Source organism: Cetorhinus maximus, chromosome 12 (genome assembly GCF_964194155.1).
Source record: "Cetorhinus maximus chromosome 12, sCetMax3.hap1.1, whole genome shotgun sequence".
Lineage (NCBI taxonomy): Eukaryota > Metazoa > Chordata > Chondrichthyes > Lamniformes > Cetorhinidae > Cetorhinus > Cetorhinus maximus.
In genome coordinates, this window is record NC_135890.1 from 97449444 (window position 1) to 97463488 (window position 14045).

Consider the following 14045-nt stretch of genomic DNA (forward strand, 5'->3'; position numbering starts at 1 on the left):
AGAAAGCCAGGTGGTGAAGACTGGAACTGGAACTTAATCTTTAGACACTATAAGCTTTTATTAGAGATGTACGTTACAAACATGCACCTCCTAACCCAACAACCATCATTTTCAGTCTGCTCCGATTAATAGAGCACAAGTGAATCCCCAGTTGATGCCCACCACCTGAATACAATTAAACACAATTACTATACAATTAACAGGGCAGAGGTACAGCAATGTTCTAAAAGTCTTGTGGACCACTGCTGTGAATATAGGCAAGATTTTACTGCCCCAAGTGGTGGGATGGGAGATGGAGAGGGCTGGTAAAATGCTGGGGAGCTATGGCAGTTTGACTGCTTGATGCAAGCCCACTGGCAGGGAAGTTTCCCAGTAGTGCAAATGGTAGCAGCGGGTGGCCAATTTAGCTAACTGAAGGCCCAACTGAGGTCATCTTCCCTGGCACTGGGAGGCTGCCACCTGCATTGAGATGGCTTCACCACATCCGCCAGGGAGGTTGGGCGCATCAGAGCCAGAGTCTGCAGCCCTGAGGTCACCACTGAAGGGATTTCTTCCTCCGAGAATTGAAACAGCAGAAAAATGGAATTGTTTTCCGCCCCACCGAGGGTACCTCAAATGGAGACAATACTTTTATTTGTTCTTAGGGTACAAGTGAAACTGGGCAGGCCAGTATTTATTGCCCATCTCTAATATCCCTTGAGAAGATGGTGCTGAACTGCTTTCTTGAACCAATTCAGTCCATATGGTGAAGGTACACCCACAGTGTTTTTTCTGTAGCGGTTTCATACAACTAAGTGACTTGCTAGGCCATTGCAGAGGGGAGATAAGAGTGAATCACATTGCTCTCGGTCTGGGGTAACACGTCAGCCAATGTGAGGATGGCAGATTTCTTCCCTGAAGGCATTTGTGACCCAGATGGGTTTTTACAATAATTTGGTCTTTTCATGGTCGTTATTAATGAGACCAGCATTTTATTCCAGATTTATTAACTGAATTTAAATTCCCCCAGCTGTTGTAGTGGAATTTGAACTCACGTTTCTGGAGCCAGGCCTCTGGGTTACTAGTCTAGTAACATTATCACCAATTACCGTCTCATTCTCTTTGCAATGCTAGCAATAGCCACCTCTTGGTGGCATAGCCAAAGCTGAGCTGCTGGCCCTTTGTACTGGCCATGTGGAGAGCCAGCACACCATCCTAATTGGTGGTGACTACTTGAGGCCACCACCAGGATGATTGCAGTCCTGCTACCTGCCTGTGTGCACTTGGGACCCATATATGGTCCTGATGTTGAGAATTACTTCCAACTGAGAAAATCCCTATATTGCAGAGGTGTGTACACATTCTGACCTCCTTTCTCTGTTGACCTGGCAGATGACAATCTGGACTCACTCTCTTTGCTGCAGAGAACAGTGTCAATCCCCTCATTATACTGTTCCCAACTACCACTACATTCCTTTTTGCTCCTCCCATTTGAATGGCTTCCTGTACCACAGTGCCACGGTCAGTTTGCTCACGGTCACCCCGCAGCCCCCGCTCTCATCCAAACAAGCTGAGAGAACCTCAAACTTATTGGACAATTGCAGAGGCTCACTCTGGATCCCCTTACCTGCCTCAGTCGCAGTCACCCTCCTGTCCCTGGCCACTGACCAAATCAGAAGACCCTATCCTAAATGGTGCAGCTGCTTCCTGGTACAAAGCATTCAGATAACTTTCCTTTGTACTTGTTTGACTGGTGCAGACTCAATGAGGCGAAGGGCCTTTTTCTGTGCTGTAGACCTCTATGACTATGACTCTAAGGACACAGGTCCTTTTGGACATCAACACTTCCTAACCTCTCTCTATCTAAGAAATACTCTGCCTTTGCCATTGTTTTTTCTACCAAGTGGATAACTTCACACTTATTCACATTATATTCCATCTGCCATATTCTTGTCCATTCAATTAGCCTGTCCAAGTCCCCTTGAAGCTTCCTTGCATCGTCCTCACAAGAGTTTTGTATCAGCAAAATCAGGAAATATTCCATGTGGTCCCCACATTCAAATCATTTATATAAATTGTGAATAGCTGTGGCCCCGGCACTGATCTTTGCAGTACCCCACTAGTAACAGCTTGCTATCCTGAGAATGACCCATTTATTCTTACTGTTTTCTGTTAACCAATTCTCAGTCCAAACCAGTATATTACCCCCAAACCCATGTGATCTAATTTTGTTTACTAACCTCCTGTGTGGGACGTTATCAAAAGCCTTCTGAAAATCCAAACATATCACATCCCCTCTATCTATGCTAAAGTAACATCTTCAAAAATACTACAACAGGTTTGCAAACATGATTTCCCTTTCCTAAATCCATGCTGACTGTGTCCAATCATATCACTATTTTCTAAGTGTCTAGTTATCACATCCTTAATACTAGATTCCTAACATTTTCCCGACTACTGACATCAAACTAACAGGTCTGTAGTTGAGTTTTCTCTTTCCTTCCCTTCTTAAATGGTAGGATTACATCTGCTACTTTCCAGTCTGCAGGAACCTTTCCAGAATCTATAAAATTTTGAAAGATAATCACCAATGCATCTACTATCTTTAGCTACCTCCTTCAACACTGGGATGTAGCTCATCAGGTCCAGGTGATTTATCAACCTTCAATCCAATTAATTTTTTGAGTACTATCTCTTTATTAATACTATGTTCTTTCAGTTCTTCATTTTCACAAGCCCCCTGGTTCCCTAGTATTTCTGGGAGATTTTCTGCATCTTCCTCCATGAAGACAGAGGCAAAGTAATTGTTCAGTTTCTCCACCATTTCCCTACTCTCCATTGCAAAATTCTCCTGTCTCTGCCTGTAATGGACCCACATTTGTCCTTGCCGATCTTTTCCTTTTCATGTACCTGGAGAAGCTTTTGCAGTCTGCCTTTACGTTTCTCACTAGCTTGCATTCATATTCTCTTTACCCTTTCTTTATTAGTTTCTTGGTTCTCCTTTGCTGGATTCCAAATTGCTCCCAATCCTCAGACTTACCATTTTTTCTAGCAACCTTATAAACCACTTTCTTTGATCTAATGCAATCTTTAACTTCTTTTGTTAGCCTTGGTTAATTCACCTTTCCTGTTGGGTTTTTGTTTCTTAGAGGAATTTATTTTTGTTGTAGACCATGTAATACTTTTTAAATACCATCCAATGCCCATCTGTCAAATTTGTTAGCATATTTTTCCAATCCACCATAACCAACTTGCCCGTCATACCTTTATAGTTTTCTTTGTTCAGATTTAAGACCCTAGTTTCAGAATGAACTACATCACTTTCAAACTTAATGTAAAATTATCATATTATGGTCACTATTTCCTAAAGGCTCCTTTACAGCAGTGTTATTAATTAGCCCTTTCTCATTATATAACACTAAATCTAAAACAGCCCAATCCCTCTGGTTCTTCAATGTACTGCTCAAGAAACCCATCTCACATACTCCAGGAATTCATCCTCCTCAGCATCAGCGCTAATGAGGTTTACCCAGTGTATATGCAAATTGAAATCTCCCATTATTACTGTATTACCCATGTTACATGCAGCTCTAATTTCCTGATTTATACTGTGTCCAACATTACTACAGCAGCTCTGAAGAGTCATACAGAATTGAAACCTTAACTCTGTTTTTCTCTCAACAGATGCTGTTAGACCTGCTGAGTTCTTCCAGCATTTTCTGTTTTTGTCACCCACTACAGTTTGGTGGCCTATAAACAACTCCCAATGTTTGCTGCTCCCTGTTGTTTCTTAGCTCTACCCAAACTGATTCTACATCTTGATCCTTCAATTTAAGATCCTCTCACTAATGTATTGATCTCATCCCTTAAGTGCTACCCTACCTCTTTTTTTGCCTATCTTTTCTGTATCCTTGAACAGTTTCCTGTCTGTCACCCTGTAACCACTTTTCTGTAATGGCAATTAAATCATACCCATTTACCTCCTATTGTGCCGTCATATCATGTACCTTGTTGAGAATGCTGCAGATTGTGCGCCCTTAACGTTGTCTTTTTAACATTATTCTGCCTTCTAATTTCACTCACTATTTTTCTACTACTTGATACTAGTTTTGCTTCCCTCAAATCTGAGCTCCCTCTTAGGTTCCTATCAACCTGCCAATCTAGTTTAAACCCTCCCCAACATGACTAGCAAATCTCGTGAGGATGTTAGTCCTGGTGCTTCTAAGTTGCAATTCGTCCATGTTGTACAGGTTCCACATGCTCCAGAACTGGTTTAAATGCCTCAGAAATCTGATGCCCTCCCTTCTACACTAATTCTCCAGCCATGTATTCAATTGCTCAGTCCTCCTAATCTGATATTCATGAGCACATGGCACCAGGAGTAATTTTGAGATTACTGCTTTTAAGCTCCTCCTTTTTAATTTATGTCCTACTCCCCAAAATCTGCTTTCAGAACTTTATCCCTCTTCCTACCTATGTCATTGGTACCAACATGGACGACAATCTAGGCTGTTCATTTCCCCTAGAAAGTCCTGCAGTTGCCCTGTGATATTCTTGACCCTGGAGTCACATCTACAGTCGCAGGAACGCCTGTCTGTTCCCTTAATGAATCCCGTATCACTATTGCTCTTCCACTCTTCTTTCTCCACTCGTGCAGCTGAGCCCACCCATGTTGCCATGGAACAAAAACAGAAAATGCTGGAAAAACTCAGCAGGTCCGACAGCATCTGGGGAGAGAGAAACAGAGCCGACGTTGAGTCTGTATGACCCTTCTTCACGGCCTTGGCTTTTGCTGCATTCCTGAGGAACCAGTGCCCTCACTGGCATCCAAAATGGAAAACCAATTAGCAAGCGAGATTGAATCAGGGAACTCCTGCACTATCTGCCTGGTTCTCTTAGACTGCCTGGTGGTCACCCATTCCTTCTCTACTTGCATGCTCCTAAGCTACAGTGTGACCACGTCCATAAACATACTATCCATGTAGTTCTCTGCCTTGGGGACGCACTACAGTGACTCCAGCTGCCGCTTGAGTTCCAAAACCTAGAGCTCAAGCTTCTGCAGCCGGTGACACTGCCTAAAGATGTGTTTGTCTAGGACATGTAGCACGTCCATGTCTTCCCAAGTGCCACAGAAGGCACATTCCACTCAGCTGAGCTATCGTCATATCTTAACTTTACAAACTATTTATTACAAGTAGAATAGCTTGCCAGTTACTCACCAATCAACTGCTTCTTCTGTAACGAAGAACCTGAAAAGGGTAGAAGAAAAAGCACCTCCTTCCCCTCTTCATGGAACTCCGTCATTCACCAAACTGTTCATTCTGTTTGCAAACCACACTGACCCCTGTATTTATATTAGCTGAGAATCAGATGAGTGTACTCTGCTAGAAACCAGATTAAGCTAGCTACCTACTAAATACAGCTACTCTAGTAGAGAGCTGGTTTATCCCTGCTTAAGACTGGAGAAATTTAAACTTGATTTAAACAGTAATTTTAGCTAAATGCAAACAAAACTAGATAATTAGGAGATTAACCTAAGATTCCCTCACTCACCAAACTGCCAGCTGCTCACTGTGTGCAAGCCACACTGTTTTCACTGTTACTTTATTATGCAAGTGGTGTAATTGTTCATGATGTTGCTTTCTTGCTGCTATTTAACATTGAACATCCATCCCCCCTATTGCAAATAGCTAGTTATATTGATCTAACTCCAGACAATTTACAACTTCAATGATATTTATATCCAGCTCCCAGCTCCATGCAATATGAAATACCATAATATTTTTAAGGCTGCCGTTAAGTCCTGTGAAAAAAGCAAAATTTATATCTGGACAGTATTATGAAAAAGATCACTCTTGACCCATATTACTAGTTTGATTCTCAAAACCCAGAGGTTCCTAACATGTATCCTTAATCACCTTTAAAACAGCTAAAAATGTATAATCCTTATGTAATGATACAGTAGCAACATCACTTGGCTTTATTTTCTAGTAAACCACCACCTGATGTTAACTTCATATTTTCCCATTAAGAGCTGTAGCAAAAAAATATTTGTATGATTTTCCTGTTATTTTGAACCAGATGCAATTTCATTGTTGAAATTAATTACTGTATTTGTTTCTCCTCACTATGTTGATCAGTGAAATCAGTTCAAATATTTTAATTCTTGTCTCTGTATGGTTAAAATTATAATTTATGAAATTGATTCAGAACAAATTGGGTGCCTAATGTATTTCTAATAGGAACTCTCAACAATCAAGACTGATGAATACATTTTGTGTAAAAAAAGTGTTTAGATAGGTAAAGTCTAGTCATCTTCAGTTTGCTGAATGCTCACATATTTATACAAGCTTTATGAAATCATACATATGTACTATTAGTTCATGACAACTAGTAATTTGCCAGCAGTGCAAATCTGAAGAATAACCAAACTGAAAATGATATTACTGAGGAGATGAATTCACCTGTAGTAGCCATAAGAACCACTTCACAAAAAGATGTACAGTACAGAATTCAAGAAGTAAAGGATGACTGCACAACCCCCATACTTAATGAAAACCTGACAAAAATTATTGAGGCTTCTTCTGTGTTAAACAATGACTTAGAGGATGGATTGGAAAATGAGATGGTGCCTGGAACTCCACCAAATAAAAAGGTAGTATACTAATTTGAAGTGTATGCAATATTTTTGCAATGATGTCAAAATAAACTTTTGCTAAATACAATAGATTTAAAAAATGTATATTGGCACCACAGATTTTTTAAATATAATGTATATCGGACACTAAATTCATACAGCTGATCAAGTCTGAGGCCATTAAAGAGTGTAGAGAGGGGGAGGCCACTAAAGAGCACGTAGAGGGGGAGGCGAGAGGCCTCTAAAGAGCGTGGAGAGGGGGAGGCGAGGGGCCACTAAAGAGTGCAGAGATAAGAGATGATTAAAGAGTGCGAGGGGGGGAAAGAGCGCAGAGAGCAGCTGATTGGTGAATAGGATCGGTGAGTATTTCTAGGCTTTAACGTAAAAGTAAAGTAGTTTGTGTTTAGATCTCTAGTCTTTTCAGTCTTGTATAGCTTGTTAAGTATAGGATCGATATTGTAATTTTTTTACACCAGTAAAGTGTATAGAGCAAGGATACTAGAGTAATTAATAAATTAAGTAAAATGCAATGGCTTGACAGGTGATGTGTTGCTGCTGCAGCATGTGGGAACTGCTGGACACCAAGGTGATCCAGAGCGAACACATCTGTAGTAAATGTTTGCAGTTCGAGGAACTTTGGTTCAGAGTTGAGGAGCTGAAGTCCAAGCTGCAGACGTTGCGCCACATCAAGGAGGGGGAAAGTTACCTGAACACTCTGCTCCAGGAGCGGGTCACACTCCTCAGATTAGGTCATTCAAACTTGGTCTGTGATCAGGTTCAGGAGGGTGTGACTGCAGAGGAAGCAGGTATGGGGACTCGGGGTAGCGTTCGAGGAACCTCGGCCTCTGCAACTGTCCAACAGTTACTAGGTTCTTGCAAGCTGTGGGGTTGAGAATGGGTACAGCAGGGAGAATGAGCAAACTGACCACAGCACCGTGGTACAGGGAGCCATTCAAGTGAGTGGAGGAAATAGGAACATAGTAGTGGTAGGGGACAGTATAATTAGGGGGATAGATACTGTTCTCTGCAGCCGTGAGCTTGAGTCCCGAAGGCCATATTGCCTGCCGGTGCCAGGGCTGGAGAGGAACTCGGAGTGGGAGGGGAGGGTTTCAGTTGTCATCGTCTTCCATGTTGGTACCATGATAGGATTAGAAAGCAGGTTCTGCTGAAAGAATTTGAACAGTTAGGAGCTAAATTAAAAAGCAGAACCTCCAAGATGATACTCTCGGAATTACTACTGGAGGCATGCGGGTTCCCTGTACCTCCTGCAATTTTTATATCGCGCCCACACCAGTTCCTGTCTCCGCCGACCGATGAAAATCCAGCCCCGTATGTCCCACAATGTGGAGACACACACCCTGTCCATGTTATACAGAGCTAGTGTATCCTGCTGCATATAGAGACACAATCTACATATTACAGAACTGGTGTGTCCTCTGTATTTAGAGATACAAACACTGTACAAATTATAGAGAGATTATCTCTGCGAATTCTGAGCAGCAAAACAAACCTGTGTTTTATGTTTGTTTGAGCCATGGAAAACTGGCATAGGGTAAATGAAGTCGAGGAGTTAAATGCGTGGCTCAAAGATAGGTGTGGGAGGAATGGGTTTCTTATCATGGGGCACTGGCACAAGTACTGGGGTAGAAGGGATTTGTTCTGGTGGGACGGGCTTCACTTCGAACTGTGCTGCGACCAGTGTCCTAGTGAATCGAATAACTAGAGCTATAGAGAGGGCTTTCAGCTAAATAAGGTGGGTGTGGGTGGGTGGGTGGGGGGGGAGAGAAAGAGGGTTCTGGAGAGGGGATATGTACACTTACAAATGAAAAGGATATAACAGCATTGCAGAGCAGCTATTTAGGTAATGATACCCAGAGTGTGACAGGAAGGGACAATGTGTACAAATGTGAAAAAACAGCAGCAAGTAGGGTCGGGGATGGGGGGTGTGGAGAATGGTAAAAAGGCACAATTAATGGCAAGTAGTATTCGGAATAAAATAAACAAATTAATGGCACAAATAAAGGTTAATGGGTATGATTTATAACCATTACAGAGACATGGTTACAAGGAGATCAAAGCTGAGAACCAAATATTCAGGGGTATGTGACTTTTCGAAAGGATAGGAAGGAAAGGGTGGTGGGGTAGCTTTGTTAGTACAAGATGGAATAAGTACAATAGTAAGAAATGAACTTGGATTGGAAGATGAATCCATAACAAGAAGAAAATACTGGTGGGAATAGTCTATAGGCCCCCTAACAGCTATACTGTAGGACAGAGAATACAACAGGAGGTAATGTTTTAAAAAAAGGCAGTACATTAATCATGGGTGACTTTAATCTTTATGTAGGTTGGGAAAATCAAATTGGCAGAGGTAACCACGATCAAGAATTCAGAATGTGTATTCGGGACAGTTTCCTAGAATATGTTGTGGATCCAACCAAGGATCAGGCTACTTTGGATCTGGTAATATGTAATGAGGCAGGTTTAATAAATGATCTCGGGGTACAGGATCTGCTAGGAAAGTGACCATAACATGGTTGAATTTAGCAATTCAGTTTGAGAGTGAGAACAAAGTTGTAGCCCAGTGAGGAAGGAGGATTCTAGGAAGGGGATAAACCAACCATGGTTAACTAAGGAAGTTAAGGATAGTATCAAATTGAAAGAAAAAAACATACAATGTGGCAAAGATTAGTGGTAAACCAAATGATTGGTAAAGTTTTTAAAAACTAACAAAAGATGACCAAAAATACAATAACTACCACTAGAGAAGAAGTACTAGGGAAACTAATGGGGCTAAAGGCCAATAAGTCCCTTGGGCTTGATGGGTTGCATCCTAGGATATTAAAGGAAGTAGCTAACACAGATAGTGGATGCACTGGTTGTAATCTTCCAAGAATCCTTAGATTCTGGAGAAGTCCTAGAAGATTGGAAAACTGCCAATGTAACACCCTTATTCAAAAAGGGAGACAAAAAAAAAGGTAACTATAGACCAGTTAGCTTAACATCCATCATTGGGAAAATGTTAGAGTCTATTATAAAGGATGTAATAGCAGAGCATTTAGAAATGCATAAATAATCAAGCAGAGTCAGCATAGCTTCATGAAGGGGAAATCATGCCTGACAAATTTATTAGAATTCTTTGAGGTGGTAACAAGCAGGATAAAGGGGAACCAGTAGAAGTAATATATTTGGATTTCCAAAAAGCATTCGGTAAGGTACTGCACATAAGGCTACTTAATAAGATGAGCCCATGATGTTGGGGGTAGTATATTAGCATGGAAAGAGGATTGGCTAACTAATAGAAATCAGAGAGTTGGGATAAGGGGGGCATTTTCAGGATGGCAACCTGTAACTAGTGGAGTGCTACAGGGATCAGTGCTGGGGTCACAATTATTTACAATATAGATTAATGACTTGGGGATGAGGGAAGTCAATGTACCATCGCCAAGTTTGTGGATGACACAAAAATAGGCAGGAAGGCAAGTGGGGAGGATGGCACAAAGTCTACAGAGGGATATAGACAGGTTGCGAGTGGGCAAAAACTTGGCAGTTGGAATATAATTTTGGGAAAATGTAAAGTTATGCACTTTGGCAAGAATAGAGGAGCAGATCATTATTTAAATGGAGAAAGACTGCAGAAAGAACATAAAAAATAGGCCATTCAGCCCTACCATTGAATAAGATCATGGCTGTAGCACAAAGAAATTTGGGAGTCCTCATGCATGAAACCCAAAAAGCTAACATACAATTTCAGCAGGTAATAGGGAAGGCAAATGGAATGTTGGCCTTTATTTCAAAGGGAATGGAGTATAAAAATAGGGAAGTCTTGCTAAAACTATGCAAAGCACCAATTAGACTACACCTAGAATACTGTGAACAGTTTTGGTCCCCTTATCCAAGGAAAGATATACTGGCATTGGAAGCAATCCAGAGAAGGGTCACTAGATTGATCCCAGGTATGGAGGGATTTTCTTATGAGGAGAGGTTGAGTAGGTTGGGCCTGTACTCATTAGAGTTTAGAAGAATGAAACCACCTTATTGAAACATACAAGACTCTTAGTGTCTACTCTATCAAGCCCCCTGAAAGGTTGTTTCCCCTTGTGGGAGAGTCTAGGACCAGAGGGCATAATCAGAGTAAGGAGTCACCCATTTAAGACAGAGATGAGGAGAAATTTCTTCTGAGGAATTCTTTACTACAGAGGGCTGTAGAGGTTGGGTTAAGTATATTCAAGGCTAAGATAGACAGATTTTTAATCAGTAAGGGAATCAGGGGTTATAGGGAAAAAGCTGGAAAGTGAAGTTGAGGATTATCAGATCAGCCATGATTTCATTGAATGGTAGAGCAGATGCAATGGGCTGAATGGCCTACTTCTGCTCCTACATTTTATGGTCTCTATAAATGTTTTCAATAAATGGGCAAATAATTGGCAACTGAAGTTCGACACAAATGAAGTAGTACACTTTGGTAGGAAGTATAGGAAGGTTATTTATTACTTGGAAGGTCCAAGTCTAGACCGGTAGAGGAACAAAGGGATCTTGGAGTACAAAGACATCAATACTAAAAGTTAGGTTAGCAAGGCAATAAAAAAGACCAAGCACTTGGCTTTATTTCTAGCTACAGAATTGAAAAGTAGAGAAGTTGTGCTAAACCCGTATCGAACATTGGTTAGACCACACTTAAGTATACTGCATGCAGTTCCGGTCACCATATTATAAAAATGAAATAGAAACAATGGAAAGGGTGCAGTGAAGATTTACATGCAAACCACCAGAAATGCTTGGATAAACAAATCAAGTAAGGGTTGACAGGCTGGGTTTCTTTTCCCTTGGGGTGGAAAAAAACCACCGACAGGTGACCAAATGGCAGTCTTTAAAATTATGGATGTTTTTATAGTAGATACAAATCTTGTGGGGAAGAGCATAACTAGAGGCTGTCAATATATCCAAAGAGTGGTAAGAATGTGGAACTCACTACCACAGGGAATGGTTGAAGGAAATATAGATGCATTGAATGAGCAGTTAGATAAGCATTCGAGGGAGAAGGATTAAGATTATATTGGTAGATTTAGATAAAAAATGGTAGGAAGCTCAAATGGAGCATAAACACAGACAGGTTGGGCCAAATGGCTTGTTTTTGTGCCATATATCCTATTAACCTTATTGAAATCGAGGGGCTTTGAGTATCTAAAAGATTCCCATCCCCCCACCCCCAGCCTTTTAATCTTCTCCATTCCAATGATTAGAACTTGATTTCTAGTCTCTCTTCATAATTAAAGCCCCTCATTATTGGTATTTTACTACTAAATATCTTATGTACCTACCTTGACTTTGAAGTTTTCCATTGAAGCTGGGCTCAATATTCTAACTGCAGTCTAACTTGACTTGTATAGGTTTAACAGCACCACTTTGCTTTTGTAATCAATGTCCCTACTTATAAAACATAAGATCACATATTACATTTATTATTTTCCATCAACTTGCCTTCCTAATGTGTATCTGAACCAACGTTTTACTATGTAGTTTATTTGGTAACTTTCTTCCAAAATGCATTATCTTGTACTTCTCTACATTTGTGACCTTTATTTTTTTAGTCTAGTAACTTAGTCCTGTTCAGAGTTACCCAGATTATTTCCATCATCTACAAATGTTGATACTGTGCCGTTGATCATGTTCAGAACATTTAAATATGTCGAAAAAAGCAGTTGGTGTCATATAAATGCAAGCCTTTGGTAGTAAATAAATTTACAGCTTCAGATGATATTTTTGATATTAACCATATTTGTGTTCTCAAAAATCTGCAGTTGTGCTCACTCTTCTTCAGTGCTGTGTTGTCCGAACATCACAAAAATGGCTATCAAACATTAATGAGCCTAGCCGCTTGCAGTGAAGAGGAGGAGGAGGATATAAATGAAGACAAATTTGTGCAGAATTTCTAAGGATTCAGGAGTGGAAGTCCTGGAGTGTCCTTGCTAAACAGCTTCAGGATCTGGAAAATTAAAGGGAAGTTTACACGGGGAAAAATCCACCCCCCACCCCACAGCCGAGAATTCAGTGAGAGCCTTATTAGACTAGTACACTTTCAGTGAGGTACAAAAAGGCACATGACAAAGACTGGATCTACTAAGTTGCTATTGTTAAAACATCACAACCATTTATTATTGACCTTATGGATTCATATGGAATGACATTAACGCTTTAAAGAAGAAATACAGCATGTGAGCTACCCACACAAGGGTCCAGATCCTCATCTCTTCACACAAGATGATTTTAGATATCACAATTGCTTGGTTCGATTTTCTTTTAAAGCTTTGAAATCTGAATCATCACTGAACATCTGAATGCTCATTTACAGATTAGAACTCATGATGCAAATTTAAAGTAAAATTAAATCTATCTCACAAATGAATCAATTCCAGGCAATTGCTTTCACAAATTTTTACATGCCTCAAATTTTCCCTTTTGGAAGATAGATGTGATATCCATAAACTGCATTTTTTTTTTGTGTTGGAGGAAGAGGAGAAGAAAAGGAATAAATGGATTAGAGCTTTATGACAACTGTTACTTTTTCCACTTCTGGTTTTCACAATTCATCAGTCTTAAGCACCATGGAATATTACTCCATTAAATATATAAATAAAAGTTGAGTGAACAGTGGTTTTCTTTGCTCCAAGACTGTGCATTTATCAAACTAATGTTAAAAACATACTAGCTCCTATCCAAGATATCAGTAGCAACCAGTGTTTTCACTACCTTAAAATAACTCAAGATCTATATCCCAATGATTGGCATACAAAAGTTAGTGAAACAATCCCAATTTTTTGCTGTAAATGTTTGCATGAAGGAAAGAGTTATACAAGCACTAAGAAGCAGATACAATGGATCAAATACAGAAAAATGTAAACTGCACCAGCTTTCAACTGGTCCAGCTCTTAAATGTGTAGGTATACTTGAAGCCGAGAGAAATGCAGAGTCCAGAATCTGGAGTTTACATGATTGAAAGCACTTCAAAGTTTGTTTCGCAAATCAGTTTGCAACATTTACAATGTGGCGTTATAACAAACGTAATTATTTGGAGAAAAAAATTCAGGTAAAAGTAACCTTGGCAAAATCAGGTTTAATCAGTTGCTATTATAACTGGGAGCATTAGAGACAAGTAAAGGTTTAATTGTCAATGGTTTTATCATTACATTTCAACTTAAAAATATAGTGCACTGCAGTTTGCAATAGGTTAAGAATGCTTGATCATAAATGATTAGAACAAGATGTCACTTGTAGCACTGTCCAATAACCTTTGGAAGAAGAATGCGACATACAAGCTCTGAACAGGTGCCAAAATTTAATTAATTAATTGGCAGTGGAAAATTCTGGCACTGACTTCTAGTGGTTCCAGTAACACTGCTCAAGATAGAACTGTAGATGCTTTTACAAC

At 40.2% G+C, this 14045-nt stretch overlaps 1 protein-coding gene across 1 annotated transcript in view; it reads left to right on the forward strand.

Annotated features, from left to right (window-relative positions):
• Positions 1-12552, forward strand: part of LOC144688008 (cell cycle checkpoint control protein RAD9B-like) — a 44789-nt gene extending 32237 nt beyond the window's left edge. The window contains exon 10 of the mRNA XM_078554661.1: positions 12438-12552. Within this exon, the coding sequence (XP_078410787.1) occupies positions 12438-12552 (115 nt within the window). The remainder of the gene's footprint in view (positions 1-12437) is intronic.
• Positions 12553-14045: the final 1493 nt, after the last annotated feature.